This window comes from Rosa chinensis, chromosome 3, assembly GCF_002994745.2.
Source record: "Rosa chinensis cultivar Old Blush chromosome 3, RchiOBHm-V2, whole genome shotgun sequence".
Taxonomy (NCBI): domain Eukaryota; kingdom Viridiplantae; phylum Streptophyta; class Magnoliopsida; order Rosales; family Rosaceae; genus Rosa; species Rosa chinensis.
In genome coordinates, this window is record NC_037090.1 from 14,557,724 (window position 1) to 14,573,705 (window position 15,982).

The following is a 15,982-nucleotide window of genomic DNA, read 5'->3' on the forward strand; positions in this document are numbered from 1 at the left end:
GGCTATTGTGCCCAATTTGTTTTCACCAGGTTTTCAAAATTAACAAATTTTCCAGTATTCCTAGCAAAATGGTCATTATGCCAATGAAGAATCATTATGCTGATAAAGAAAAAGTTCACCAAAATATAAACTATACGTAAAAGACAATCATACATGTATTAGGAGATTTACGTGTTCACCCAAAACTCGGCTAGAGTTCAGGGCTACGTCACTGTTGTTTGCTAGTGGTTTCACTATAATTGAATAAATATGGTTAATTACACTATATGATGGTTTAGCTATATAAAGAATGCAACTGAATGGAGCGTGATGAAACATTGGTCCGTAAGGCATGGAAATGAAGATCCTTAATGAGTGAGTAGCTCTAAGGCATGAGTAGACGTCTCATCATGTGTGAATGTGAGGTTCCTTGATAAGTTCTCCGAGCTGATGTGGAGCATGTTCCCATGTGTTCGCTCCTGATCGGTTGTTCAGCTTGGGCAGGAGTATCCACGAGCACAGATGAGCCTGTTTCCAAACTTTAGCCAAGTAACTCAAAGAACAATGGCATCCTTACGTACTCCCAACTCTAGTGGTTCTCAGCTTGGCTGGCACTGAAGAGACCAACACCATCTGAGACTAAAATTTGAAAGTTCAATTCAACAGAGACATAATGGAAATTTATTTTCAAAACTGGAAAACCTTGAACACTAGCTTGGACTACCTACCATAAAAGTTCAATTCAACACTTCTTATTGTTTCTTTCCATCCCATATTATGATCATCCAAAGGTCTCAGATTAGATGGCTAATAGTTGCTTTGTACAAACCAAATCCCCAATATTGCAAATAAAGGGAGCAAATCTTGGCTTGCTGCACAAGGATAGGAAGAGTTGGTATACACATTCACGGATATATTTACAAAGAGTGCAACACCAAACAGAGGGTTATACCCGTATTATGAAAGCCATTAGCAGTTCTCAATTCAGCTCCTTCCAAGCTAGTAGCCTAGTAATGAATTTAAAAGGGTTTAGGAAAACAGAGTTAGCCCAATAATCATACACCACCACTTTGGAGGACAATTCGGAGGCACAAACTGAAAGCTTTGTTTGCCGACAGGAAACCTGTGGTGAGCCGGCGAGTCATTAAGTCATAGATTTTCTCACAGTATATGCTTTCCACTAAAACTTTTGACTCTGCCTTACGTGAGGTCTTTAATTTTTCGGAGGAAAAGATCTATAACAAAGAATCTATTGAATGCAATAGAAACTTCACTAAGTTCGTGCAGTAAGTTGATAAGAACTTAATGTAGGTTTTAATTTTTACTTAGCTTTAAGTATAAACAGAGAGGAATTTATGTTCCTGAACAATTGGACAGCAAAGCAATGAGAACCAGCAACAATTTCTTTTCTTCCACATATGAATAAATCCTATATAGCTGTTAAAGAGATAGTACAGAATTAAGTCAATTAACAAATAGTTTGAAAAGCTTACCATGCCTTGGTGCAGAACTTCATGAAGTTAAGGATTGCTTGGTGCTTATAACATAAATGGATGCAAGTAACCCTCCTCAGGAACAGACCTTTGTTTCAGTGAACTAATCAATGCAAGAGAAAGAAGAAGAAAAAGAAAAACAAATTTTATCTAATTGATGCCTCATATGACAAGCGACAGGGATCTGCATAAACTTCTGAAACTGAACAAGGCATCTTCACGACTTAGATGTCTTAAGAATGAGAAGTAACTTATAACTTACAGACAGCTGTAAAAGCTCTTTCGAAATTCACCTCTGAATTTTTTTTTTTTTGGCTCTGAGAATGCTTTGGCCTTCACCAATTGACTGCTTATGGGTACATGACATCCATAATCTCAAATACAACAGAGCATCTGGCAAGGAACAAACCCAAAGGTTAATAAAATTTCGGCATTTTTTTTGAAGTTTCACAAACAGAAAAGGAGGATTGTTACTCTTGAAATCCTAAGACAAAGAAGACAAAGAAAGCTATCTGCTTCATCAATTAGATAGTTTCTGTCATCCATCAGACACATTGTTGCTAAGCAAAGTTGTCCCATTTGATGGCTCTGTTGTACTAAAATTGCTTTTAGTACAACAGAGCCAAAAATGATGAAAACCTAGTCCCCCAAATCCTGCTACAAAGGGCTAGGATAAGAAGAGTTGGTTTACATATTCAGTTCTATCTGGACAAATAGAGCAACACATAAGAAGGGTCAGAAGCGTCCACCTGTACGCTGCAATATGTTGAGAGATTTTCCATGCAACAGCTTCCATGGTAACAATGATTTCTCTATGGAAAACAGAGTTGGCCAAATAAAGTTACACCACTGGTTTGGAGGACAATTCAGAGGAACAAACTGAAAGATTTTTCTGATGAAAGGGAACCTTGGGATATGGCACGAGAGGCCTACTAGTTTAGCTGACTCAACTACTACTCATCTGGTGTTTCAGAAAGCCTGCAAATCAAACAAGTCCCATTCTTGGATGACGCTGTAGTAATATGGAAAACTATCCCAACCCTACTCTATTGCTTTCAAGTAATAATGTTGAATAGCAAAGACTTCACCAAGTTGTAGGAAATCTGTATCTTCTTCCTATAGTCTCAATCCCCAATAACAAAGACCTAAACTATTCTACAAACTTCACCTGGTAATAAATTTTTCCAGGGAAATTAACACTATTGTAGGCATGTATTCATGTTCTATGACTTCTATCAATGCTCGATACTTATGCTATACATTCTCCAGTCAGTTTAAGTGTCCGCAAACATGCATGTAGAAGTGTTTAAATATTTCTTTATAGGAATAGGTAAATAACAATCATGTAAGGGGAATAATGGATCAGCAGAAGTACCAGGACTCAGTTTGCACAACAGCTATTCCTCTAATTTAGCAAAAACCTCTAGAAATTGTTTGACAAAAACAAACTAGATTCCCCTGCAGAAACAACATACTGAATGGATTCATTTATACATTTTGCTCTTAATATAGTGACTACATAGATATAGAAAAGACAGAGAAATAGATAAAGAGATTAACTTACTTTTTCGCGCACTTCAGCAACTCTATTGGATCTCCTGCAAACCTAAATGGGAAGGAAAATAAATGAGTCCAATAGGTTATCAAACTCAGCATAATAAATGCATAGCAAGAAGGAAATGTAGAAACACTGCCTCACTCTGTACCTTAAATTTGTCTTTATTGTAGGATTGTGCAAATCAAACTACAAGGCCTTAAGTATATCAGCCTCCATTTACACACCCTTTTAAATCACAAGAAGTATCAATCAGTTATGCACTACATTATAGAACCGTGGGAGAAATGGAAAAAACTTACTAAGATGAGAAATGAAATTTGAAACTCACCTCTTCCTTGGAGCACGTTTATCTGTTATTTAACAAAACTCTTCAACATGTGGAGGTGTGATCTCCTCATACTTCCTATTAACCACAAAGACGAAAGGATTATCAGCAAGATCCATATTAGTTCAACAACTACAGCTAAACCCTCCCAATTTTCATTGATATGGGACTTACGAGGCAACCAGCAGCATTGAAGAAACACCAAGTAACTGAAGCATTTTCGGATTGAGAGCATTCAAAGATAGGAACCTATCAACATACGGAACAGTCAGGTAGAGTATCAGAGAGGCACTTGTATTTCTCTGCAACTTCCACCAACCAACCAATCTTCATATTAGCATTAATATCCTTCTGAGCCTTTGCCAAGTAATCAGGAAAGTGAAGGGTTTGAACAACATACCTTATTTGCCTTGATGCCAGCACTGTAAGGAGTTTATTGTACTCTGCGTTGGTCAATTCTCGATTATTATATCTCCAACTAATAGAAAAAGAGGTTTGGTCAGTGCTAGATTAAAACAAGAAATGGGGATTTTCACAGCAACAAATATACAGATGAACTTAAAATTAGAAGAGAATAGAAGAATCAAATGGCCCAATTTAACAACAAGTTATAGTAATGGATGAAAAACAGAGTCTTACTCCTGATGAATGGAACATGACGAATCTTAGGCCACTCTGGGCCGCTCTCCTCCCTGCATCTTTCTTCTAGAAGGCGACAGCAGCGGATGTATATCTCGTTCAATTTGGTGAGGCGTTGCATAGCTTGCACAGAAGGTAGATACATTAGACGGTGGCAAAGCACAACAGTCAGGTCCTCAAGAGATGCAAGGTTTCCCAACCATTCTGGAATAGCCTCCACTCCCCTGAAGGCCTCTATTTTCAGATGTCTTAAAAGAAGGCAAGTGTTGAATTTGTTCAGGGAGAGACTTGAGCTTAGGCCACCCACGGATGGTTAATGATTCAAGCTGTGGTATGGCCTGAAAAGCTGGGAATGCATCGAGCTCCTCGCAGAAACGACCAATTGTCAATTCCTTCAAACGGGTGAGGCTGCAGGAGGACTGTGACGATGCTGCTATCCCATCCGGTAGACATGTTAATTTACGACAGGAAAAAATCTCCAAGCTGCGGAGGGATGTGAGCTTGTCTGAACTCGGAATAGTCTCTAGATTATTGCAAGCCCATATCGTCAATGTTTGAAGAGAGACAAGGGTTTTAAGAAAGGCACTAAATTCTGGCCCAAATTCTGCACTTTCGTAGCGCTGGATTCTCAATTGACGGAGTGACGTGAAGCCTCCTCGTGAAATTGGAAGAGAGTCTAGATTACTCACACACAACTCTTGGAGGGATGTACTCAGACTTCCGATTGAAATGGACGGTACCTTAGGGCACTTTGATATTGTCAAACTCCGAATAGAGGTACAGAATTCCAGCCCACCCGGTAGGCTTGATAATTCGGGACACTCGTATATAGTTAATTCACCAAGAGATGGGAGGCCTTGTGAAAATGGGATGGAAGTTATTTTATAGCAGTAGCACACCCTCAATGTTTCAAGGGATGTGAGACCACCGTGTGTAGCATCTGGGATGTACTCTAAATTGTCACAATACCACAACCTCAGCCTTTTAAGAGAAGGTGTGAGCATCCCATCAGGTAAATATCTCAAATTCTCACAAGAACGTATTAGCATATATGAAAGAGATGCGCAGCAGTACTCAGATCCTTGTGATTGGGGAGAAATACAAATTAACTCCGAACACTGCTGCATATTCAAAACTGCAAGATTCTTGTTGTTTTCTAACATCCCTTCCGGCAGACAAGTAAGTCCCCCCACATCCTGTAAGCTGAGATAAGTGAGAGTGGTGAGTTGATTGCTTAGAATACTTGCTATTGGCATGCCTCCGCTATTCATGAATTCTATCACCACCTTCTTGAGAGATGGAAAATGACTGGGAGCACTTATCAGTTGTTCACAGTGAATCAAGGTCAGCTCCTCAAGGCAAGGAAACACCACCCTACTTCCTCTCTCTGTTGGCGCTTCCATCCATTCAATCAGGTTCCGTGCCTCCTCAATGTGCAATGTTTTCAAAGCAGGGAACAAAGGCCGTGCCTCCTTACTTGATCCATTTCCACAATTAACATGATTATCACCATAAAACTCGGATCCTATACGAGTTAGCTTCTCCACTCTCTTAATCTTAACATAACTAAGACTGGGTAAATGCCCAAGTACTGGGACTCCTTCACATTTGTTGCAGCCCAATAATTCAATCTCTTTCAAATTGTTCGCTAGCAATAACCATGATGGAAATTTAGTACCCCTGAATTCATGAATCTCCAAAAATTCCAAATTAGGATGTGGTTGGAGGCCTTCTAGTACATCATCGTCATTCTCCACATTGTGGCTTGGGCCTTCTTGTACTTCATCGTCATTCTCTACAGTGTGGCTTGGCCCACTGAGCTTCCATCCAAGGATTAACTTGCATATGTGTTTCTTCTCTACTAAGTTTGCTTTCTGCGCTTCTTCTTCATCTCCTACATTTTCCAGTCCATAAATAGACAAGATGTTGTGTAAGTGGTTTAAACCACTCAATTCCTCAATTCTCGGACCTGTCTCTTTACCCACCTTGAGAAAAGGTAATGACCGGAGATTAGTGAACCGTCCCAATATCCCACCTGAAACTTTCATATATCTACCAAAATAAATGTGTCGCATGTTGATCAAATTTGCAATTTCCCCTGGAAGCTCTTCAAGGTGATAAGGTATTTTCAGTGTCTGCAGATTATAAAGCTTCCCAATAGATTTGGGAAGTGATTTCATTCTTGTTTTCAATACATTCAAATACCTCAAGTGTTTCAACCTTCCAATAGAATCCGGCAACACCTCAATATTTGCCTTGTATAAGTTTAAGACACGTAAGGAATTTAACTTAAGTAAGTTGCTGATCCCAAGGTCTTCTCCATTTGAAAAAAGTGAGCGTGAGTTCTCTGATTTTGATGCACGTTCTGCAAGATCATGCACAAGATCGTGCATCTTACATTTGGTAACAGTACCTTTGTAATCCTTTGTAACGTCTTGAAAAAAAGACTTCGCCAATAGGATTTTAAAATATTCATTACCTCTCTCCTCCATCTCTAAGTTTTTGTCAGAACAAGGGTGAAGCAATCCTTGAGCCATCCAAAGTTGGATCAAGTCATCCTTTTCAATATCAAAATCCTTGCAGAACATCGAGCAATATGCAAAACATTGTTTCAATGATGGAGGTTTCAATTCATCAAAACTCAACTTCAAAACAGAAAAAATTCTCTTTTCTACTTCTGGTGAATCCCATATTTTACTGTTCACAATTGGCCATTCATCACTTGTTTTAGAGCGTAGCATGTCTCCCAAAACCTATTATTAGTTGGTCATGTATTAGATTTATATTAAATAGTAGCTTGAATACGATAATAGCTACTTAACATACACTATGTGCACAAAAATTGACTTTCCTATAAGAGCAACTCCAACAGCTTCCCTATAATTTTTGTATTATAGAGAAGCAAAAGTCAAACATTTAGCCTATTTTTCTTCTCCAACTCCAACAGATTCCCTAGTTTACAGCAATCTATAAAATCTCCATATTCTTCTTTAAAATTTTGGAGTTTGCTGTAAATATAGGGAATTTGGTTTTCTCTCTCCTCACTTTCCCTAAAATAGAGATAATTATAGGGAATCTGTTGGAGCAAAAGAGGCTTATTTTTCCCTAAAGTAGAGAAAAATCAAATTATAGGGAAGCTGTTGGAGTTGCTCTAAATAAAAAAAGAAGACGGTGAAACTCTTTTCTCTTATACTTGCTCTAATCAAGCAAGATTTTCTATTGGACCACCTTAATCTATATGATAATAACTAAAAAAAATCAAAAAAGAAAAAGCAAAATAAAGAAGTGTTACTGTTTAAACAAGTTGAACACTTGAAAAATATGTCAGCATATACTTTCCACAAAGGACCAACTAGCTAGCATCTGAACAAGTTCAGATTGAATCTCAAAGTTGTGTGTTATGTGTTGACAATGATGAAACAATACTACATTTGTGTAGAGACTATGCTTACTCGACGAAAGTCATTGTTTCCAATTTAATATTGAGGCAGACTTGCTTTACCTCGGCAACATATGATATGACTGCTTTGGCTTGGCTTAACTACCACTCTACAAAGGTTAGATTTCTCAGTCTTAATTTTATTGCTATGGAGTGCGTTGAAGGAGAGAAATTGTAGAGTTTGGGATGGAAAGACTACGAATGCTTGTGATGTGGTGTTAATGGCCACTTCCAGACTTAAGGATTATACTTTTCATAACCTAAAGAGGGTGGAAGGTGCAAGGCAGAACCAAATATATAGTAACAGAATGGAGGTGCCCTCCGAGTGGATGTGTAAAAATAAATGTGGATGGTGCATACAACTCGCAGATGAAAACAGAGGGCACCAGATTGGTGCTCAGGGATGCTTATGGACATTTGTTAACTGCAATTGGTGGACCACTCGTTGGTTTATTGTCAGCAAAGCACAACGAGCTATTTGCTTGTAAAAGTGCAGTCGAGTTTATCATAGAACAAGTTGTTTAGTCTGTGATTTTGAGACTGATTCATTTGTTGTGCAACAATAATTAACCATTGCGGGGGATCCAACTATTCTTTGTTGTGACGTGTTTATGATGATTTAATGGTGCAATTGGCTGACTTGCCTACTGTACACATTACTCATGTAGTCATGTCAATAGAAAAGGCAACATGGTAGCGCATTTGGTGGCCGCTCAAGCTAGTACTTTAGGACAATCTTTGGCTTTCAATTCTATCGAATTTTGTATTTCTCAATAGCTTTACTTCAATAAAATGTTGACCTCATTCACCTCAAAATAAAATAAAATAAAGAGAGAAGTGTTACTGTATAAAATAAATAGAAAAAAAAAGGGATGGTCTGTGGTCTAAATGAGTCCTAATATTATATTAAAGTTTATATTTTGGTTATTTCAGTTTGACTTTATTTTATTAAATACTATAATTAGTTTACATCAGTGATGATTGGCTTTTATGTTGCAAGATCAGTAACTATTGGTTCATCTTTGAGAAATTGTGAGGAACAAGTGAACCTTAGCCATAAGTATTAAATTAGATTAAATACTTGTTACTCCCTGTACTTTGCTCCGAAAAACAGTTCAGTCCCTCACCTTTTAAATTAAACAATTTAGTCCTTATTCTCTATAATTCTCACACAACAGGTCCCAGAGTGACCATTATACCCCTCACTTCCTTTTATATATATATATTTTTATTTTTCTCTTTTTTTATTTCAATTTTTCCTGCCTCTCCCCCCCCCCCCCCAAAAAAAAATCGTCTCTGACCTCGAGTTCATCCACATTAATGGCGACCCATTTTCTGGTCAGGGTTTAGGGTTGATCGGACCCCCACCTCTCTGACCTGAAATCTTTGATAGCAGAGCTCAAAAACAGTGACATAAAAGCAATTCGACGACTCCAAGCTTGGAGTCAAGGGCTTCGTCGACTCAGGTCTCTCCTCTATCCCCCGAATCTTTATCCACCCACTCGTAACATCACACCAATTCCAGCCCACAACCCGACCCAACGCCCAACCAATCCCTAACATCAACCTCTCCAACCTCCACTATGATCGCCGCTCCGCTGTTGTCGACCCATTTAATTTTAACCACCACAGAGTGTTAGATTTGAACAATTCAAGATCCAAGTAGGTTCAGCCAACACTGGACACAACAAACGACATCCCCGCCACTTCCTTGCTCTTCACGACGTCGTTTAGGACGCCGTTGTGGAGAAACTCAACTAGACGGCTGGAGTGGGAGGCCCACTGGGCAGAGGAGATGTTAAGGTTGAGGGAGAGATATCCTCTGGTCAACGGTGTCAGGAAGTTGGTCTTGGCCTTGTTGCCGCAGAGAGACTTGGCGGCACCGTCATAGGTGAGAGCTGCCTCCTCCGGCATGTCGAATGTGCCACACCTTCGTCTTCTTCCACGGTCCATCCCATAGATTTGTTTTTCTTTCTTTGAATTGTACTAATTGAATTGAGAAATATGAATTAGGGGTTTTGTTTTTAGGGAGAGAGAGAGAGAGAGAGAGGTAGGAAAAATTGAAATAAAAAAGAGAAAAATAAAAATATATATAAAAAAAGGAAGTGAGGGGTATAATGGTCACTCTGAGACCTGTTGTGTGAGAATTAGAGAGAATAATGACTAAATTGTTTAATTTAAAAGGTGAGGAACTGAACTGTTTTTCGGAGCAAAGTATAGGGAGTAACAAGTATTTAGTCCTATTAAATTCAAATGTTGAAATTAAAACAACTTAATACTAAATTTATTCTCAACTGTGAGATTCATTTGTCAATTACAGTTTCTAAAAATTGTTCTTTAGATAAGCAACTCTGTTGCTATTTATATGATCTTTGCACATTCTAGATTTATTACACAGTAACAAGGAACTTCAAGTTATTAGGTTGTGGCAGTATATGTATTTTTTCTAGTTTTGAAAGGGATTAAATATTGTTTACTCCATATACTAATAATGTTTCATCGTTTCAGTCCTCGACCTTTGAATTTCACCTAAAAAGTCTCTGAACTCTCAATTTCCTCCCAATTCGTCCCTGCAGTCAATTTTCCGTCAATTTCTACATTAAGTTGCTGACGTGGCAGCCATTTTATGTCGAAATGTCTATTTTACCCACAGCTAAAAAAATTTCTGTTTTATTTTTATTTTTCTCTTTACTTCCTCTTCCATTCTCTCGCACTCTCTCACCTCCCAAACAACACCACCACCACCACCTCTTCCTCCTCTTTCACCTCCCAAACACCACCTCTTCCTCCTCTCCTCTCTCACCTCCCAAACACCACCAAACACCAATCAATCTTCTTCACCATCATACTGAACCGATTGCTGGAACTCGGCATCCATCAGAACCCCATCCATAACATGCACAAGACTCCCCTTCCTCCGCAGATCAACTCTCTCCGATCGAACCCCATTGACAACCAGCCTTCCATCTTCATCATTCGTTATGTATAGCACAAACCCCGATATCAAACCATACGGAACTCCTTCCCAAACGCCACCGTTTCGGAACCAATACTCCGCCGCACGGCTGAGAAGCCCAACACTCTAGAAACCATTGCATATGTATCATTCATCTTCTCCCCAACAAAACTATCAGTCGGGTCCAGTCTCAGGTCCCGCTTGAAAGCTTTCTCCGATGGGATAAAGACCGTGAAAGCTAGATCTTCCGGCAACATTTTGATCATCATCTCCCCAAACTTTCCGATCAGTAACTTGTTATCACTGTGGGAATGATAAGTGGTGGCTGTTGTGGTTGGATCTGGAAGACGTAGCATTGTGAGCGCGAGTATTACAAAGCTGCAAACCAATACCAACCCCAATACGAACGCGATTGGATTCCTCAAAACCAGGCTTCTGCTCATCGTCGTTGACGATCCAGTACGGTCACTTAGCTGACGGCGTGGACTTCGACAGGTGGAGGTGGAGAAAGCGTTTGATCTGGGTTGAAATGGAGTTGATGAGGTTGAGTCCAGGAGCTTCTAACTCCAAGAGAGACTGCGAGTTTAGAGCTGGTAAGTTTCATGGAATAGGGAACAACTACGATTCGGTCGCGGCGGAGCCTGACCGACTTGACCTCGGACCGGAACTGAGGCTATGGGAGGCCAAACAAGGAAGCCGCCATTTGTTTTTGATCAGAGCAATGACGGGGGCTCTAGGGCTATGGTGGTGGAGGAGAGGATTCTTGGGTCTGGGTGGATTAAGATTGGGTCAGATTGATCGACCCCGATCAGACACATATACTGGATTCTTTATTGGCGGCGATGACAAGCACGAAGTGTGCTCGTTAGATGCAGATGACTTGGGTGGCTGGCTTAGCCATGGCAGATTGGGGTGATGGCGGAGATAAAAAGAAGAGGTAAAAAGAAAAAGAAAAAAAAAAGGAGAGAAAAGAAAAAAATAAATTAAAAAAGAGTAAATAAGGGTATAATAGACATTTTAGCTTGAAATTAATGCCACGTCAGCAAAGTAACGGGGTATTTGACTGAAAATTGACGGCAGGGACTAATTGGGAGGAAATCGGGAGTTTAGGGACTTTTTAGGTGAAATTCGAACGTCAGGGACTGAAACGACGAAACCCTATAAGTATAGGGAGTAAACAGTAATTAACTCTTTTGAAATGGTTTCATTTTTAGGTTTTTGGTAAGTCTAATCTCTTGAGCTACTTTTTTTTTTTTTTTTTGGGAAAAGTCTTGAACTAGGGTTTGGAGTCTTTATTTTGTGTCATTGTTATGTTGTATCATTAGAGGTTATTACCTTGTATTCTAGGTGTTTTCTTGTAGTTAGTGTGTTGGTGAGCTACTCTTACACGTGGTTTGACTGTTTTAGGACACTATGGAGAATATAATAATGTTTTTCTTAATTTTGACTACAAGGATGTATCATGGCTCTCAAAATTAGTGGTTTGTTAGTAGTGCCTAAGAATTGCCAGTTATTATGGCTAGAGTTTCTGTGTTATTGGTTCATGATGATTGTAGCCATTAGTTTCACAGAGATATAAGTAGTTCCTCTCTTCCATTTGATGTTAATGAGAATATACCTAATTACTTATAGTGACATAGAGTGCTATTATATTACGCAACTTACACCCACTAAGTAGTAGATGTTATGATATTTTGAAATCTCTTTTCTAACAACGCAAAGGACATAGGATAACTTATAATTTACTGATGAAAATTAGATTTCCAATTAAGAATAACAATGAATATATAATTAACATACCTTTGCCATTAATGGTACACCTCCGCACTTCTTAGCAATCTCTTTACCAGTTGTCTCCTGCTCTTTGGACAGAGGAGCACTCCCAACTGAAACTGCTTTATCCTTCATTATGAGCCAACATTCCACATCTGATAGTTTTCTTAAATCACACCTAGGAAGGGTCTCCATGACTTTTGCAACTTTGTCACTACGGGTAGTGACAATGATGCTGCTTCCTTGAGTATCTTTAACAGTTAACAAACAACTTCTCAGCTCTTTCCATTTCTCAGGATCTTCGCTCCAAACATCATCGAGCACTAAAAGGTATCTTTTCTTTTCCAGGTTTTCTCGAATGCATTTACAAATTGCATCCTTGCTATGAATTGTGGCTTTCTCTAGTTCTAGAGATTCCACAATTCCCCTTAAAATCGTCTTGACTTCGAAAGGGGTGGATACACACACCCATATTTTTTCATGGAAGTGTCTATCAATGTCAGATTCATGATAGATTAATTTAGCCAAAGTTGTCTTACCTAGACCTGGCATTCCCACAATAGCCAGAACCGGAAGATGATTTTCTTCATTATTGTCTGACTTGATCAAGGTTTTGACTATATCTGACACGACCTCCTCCCTTCCAATGATGAGCTTCTCATCGATATCAAAGCTGGAGACGGTTTCCCTATCAAGCACTTCAACATCTTGAGAGGTTGCATTAGATAATGTCCTAGCAACCAACCCAATTTGGCCAGCTGCCTCATTGTTCAAATTCACCAAAGATTTGTTGATCTTTTTAATTTGATGTGCCATTTTAAAGCGAAATGCAATGGGATTGTTGTGTGAGAAGAAAATTTTCACCTTTTTCTTCCTCTGGTTAAGGAGTTCTACTTTGCGTCGGAGAACTTCATACCCAATTTCATCCAAGACATCATCGGCTTCTTGAGCTATGTCTTCAAGATCCTTCACCCACAATTCCACAGCCTCCCCCCGAACTTGTGAATGGTCAACATCTCTTAGCATAGCTTGTATCTTGAGGAACGAGTCACGGAGTTGGGCTAGATCTCCTTTGAAACCCAATACGAGAGTAAATTCTTGAGCAGCAAGCAAAGTCACCTTGGTCAGTATTCCCTCGGCAGCAAAAGTGAGCAGAAATTCTGCCATAGCTTTCAGAACTCACGGCAAATTAAGCAAAGAAAGGTTTAGGTAGTTGAGAAAACCAGAGGTTGATCACGAGATTGAAGACGCAGAGTCAAGCTGTACATATATTTTGAAGCCAATTATACACATACTAAAGCTGTTAGTGCAGTACTGTTCATTGAAAATACGGTTTTACCCCCAACTTTTGACTGAAATTACAATCCTACTTTTTTTTTTTTTTTACAGTTCTGCCATATCCTTTCAGGTTTTTTATTTTTATTTTTTTTTAATGGGAGAACAATTCTGTTTTTGTATTTGTAAATTTCTACAAATCATGAATTTTTTTTTTAAAAATCTCATTTGTTGCTAATCTATTATTAAAACAAAGCAAATCATATTTTAAATAGCGCTGATTTTTTTGAATTACGAGTATTTATCTATTACATATGAAATTTGAAAAAAAAAAACAGCAGCATTGATCGGGTCAATTTGCTAGTTCCTTATCTTGATTATGGATGTGAATTTCGCCACACGTCATACCATAAATGGCATAATATGCTATCTAAATTATGGATTTGATTTCTGTCGACCGAGTGCCCATGACTTTTCTTGACTTCTTCTTTGTCAAAAACGGAGGCCATGACTTTACCATTACCATGGCCTACACTACTGGTCTATTGTCATAACAGCTGACATTTGGCACGCCCCTCCAATCATAGTTAGAGAGCCCAATTAGAGCATGTCCACCGGTTCCTCCTTGACCAGCCAAAACATGGATTTGGTGAGGTGGTGACCCTCAAACACCAAATTGAAGCTTCCATCGGTTCCTCCTTGACCAACCAAAACATGGATTTGGTGAGGTGGTGACCCTTAAACACTTCCATCGGTTCCTCCTTGACCAACCAAAACATGGATTTGGTGAGGTGGTGACCCTCAAACACCAAATTGAAGCTTCCATCGGTTTCTCCTTGACCATCTAAAATTGAGATTTTCTTGACCCAGTCCAAGAAATAGGGCAAGGGGTTGACATAATTCTTGCCCAGTTAAAGAAGCTGCCAGCTCGGCCTAAGAAGCAACGTGGGTGGCGTAAACCGAAGGGGTACAGAGGCTGAATGCTGCAGACGCGCGTGAGTAGCCCTTTTTTTTGTCTCGTAGTGTTGGATTGCTTCACGCGTGCAGCAGACGCCGTTTTTGTTGCATAGCGCCGGTGGGAGGGACAGCCGCAGGGACGTGGCAGTCAGTTGTTGGGCGGTTTGGAATTTTAAAACTGTACTTACATAAGCATTTGCCAAACATAATTAGCTATAATGAGCCACGCTCATGCTACCACCGATGGTACCGATTACCGCCAACGGTGTGACCTACGGACACACCACCAAGCAGGCTACCGCCTGAGCCCTGGCTCACCCTCAGATCACCTCGGACGTGCCGCGCCAAGATGGTACCAGAAGCTGGGAACTGAAGCATATCAGTCCGACATCGAAAACATGAGAGAAGTCAGCTTCCTCCCAACATATAAAAGGTCAACCCCTCTCTCCTCATTGATTACGCAATAACTGCTTTACCTACTGTTGTTATGCCAATATGCATCAACTAACTTAGGCATCGAAGAAGAGAAGACCGCCCAATGCGGTCTCCCCTCTGACGCTCTTTGTGTGTCACTTGGCAGATAACATAAGTCATTTATACCTTCAAGCAGTGGTCCGCCCACCGGACCAGCATTAAAAGACTTGGGCTACCGCCCAAATCTGAAGCATTAACATTGGCGCCGTCTTTGGGAATCCTTGAACAAAAGGCCACCCCACCACAACCACCATGACTAACTGTAGAGGGGGAAACGCTGAGGAGCTGGCGGATCACTCCGCTGACCCCCATCCCACCAATCCCGCGACTAACATTAACCCAGCGGTTAACGTTAACTGAGCACTATTCAACACTCCAGTCAACCCCGGTGTGGAACCGCCAGTAGCGCAGCAAGTCCCGCCCACCCACACAACGGCGGAGGTGCGACCTGGCAGCAGCCGCCTCCCTGGTCAGGACCTCACCTCTATGTATGAGTTGGCACTGGTGGATCTCCACAAGGCTAACAAAGAACGTGAACAGGAGGGTAGGGAGAAAGCAAAGGCCCAAAACCAGGTAGCCACACTAATGTCAAAGTTCGACGAACTTACGAGAGCGCTGGAGGCAAACGCCAACCCAACACAAAGCGAGCAATCGCAAAACACAAGTCGCAGTCAACCTAACACTGGCGGATTGGTGCCCTTACCAGTCATACAGATGCAAGTACTGCTAAACTCACCAGGGCTATTGGGAATGGGCCCACCTCCCCAACCCCGCCTAATGCTGGAACAGGAAGCGGAGTCACAGCCGCACACCAGAGGCTCGACAGCCAGGGCCAGGACCGAAGGTAATCCTCTGGTACCCAGGAGGGAGTTAACTCAGCGGAGTCTCCGAGCAGGGACCGCCGGTGATGTAACCATTCTAATCCTTGAGAGAATGCAGCAATTATAGCAAAGGCTAATCCGGGTGGAGGCAGGTGCCCCAGCGCGAACTCCAAACCCACTCTTCGAGTCCAGACTAGGGCCATTCACAGCCAAGATCCTGCAGGCCGTCAGACCAGCATATGCGAAGACGCCAAAGATGTCACATTACAACGGCATGACTGATCCCTTCATCC

At 40.6% G+C, this 15,982-nt stretch overlaps 2 protein-coding genes across 2 annotated transcripts; both read right to left on the bottom strand.

Moving 5' to 3' along the window:
* Positions 1–100: 100 nt before the first annotated feature.
* Positions 101–6,582, bottom strand: LOC112194172 (putative disease resistance protein At3g14460). Its single transcript, XM_040516968.1, has 13 exons — positions 3,995–6,582; positions 3,756–3,833; positions 3,530–3,663; positions 3,359–3,433; positions 3,179–3,255; positions 3,037–3,078; positions 2,848–2,930; positions 2,380–2,450; positions 2,222–2,284; positions 1,473–1,865; positions 932–986; positions 708–851; positions 101–618 (listed from the first exon to the last, which is right to left on the bottom strand). Exon 1 carries the CDS (start codon positions 6,580–6,582, stop codon positions 4,171–4,173), a length of 2,412 nt encoding a protein of 803 aa, XP_040372902.1. The 3' UTR covers positions 101–618; positions 708–851; positions 932–986; positions 1,473–1,865; positions 2,222–2,284; positions 2,380–2,450; positions 2,848–2,930; positions 3,037–3,078; positions 3,179–3,255; positions 3,359–3,433; positions 3,530–3,663; positions 3,756–3,833; positions 3,995–4,170.
* A 3,678-nt stretch (positions 6,583–10,260) lies between these two features.
* Positions 10,261–12,714, bottom strand: LOC112194173 (putative disease resistance protein RGA3). The gene is made up of 2 exons (XM_024334423.1): positions 12,190–12,714; positions 10,261–10,515 (listed from the first exon to the last, which is right to left on the bottom strand). Exons 1-2 carry the CDS (start codon positions 12,712–12,714, stop codon positions 10,261–10,263), a joined length of 780 nt encoding a protein of 259 aa, XP_024190191.1.
* Positions 12,715–15,982: the final 3,268 nt, after the last annotated feature.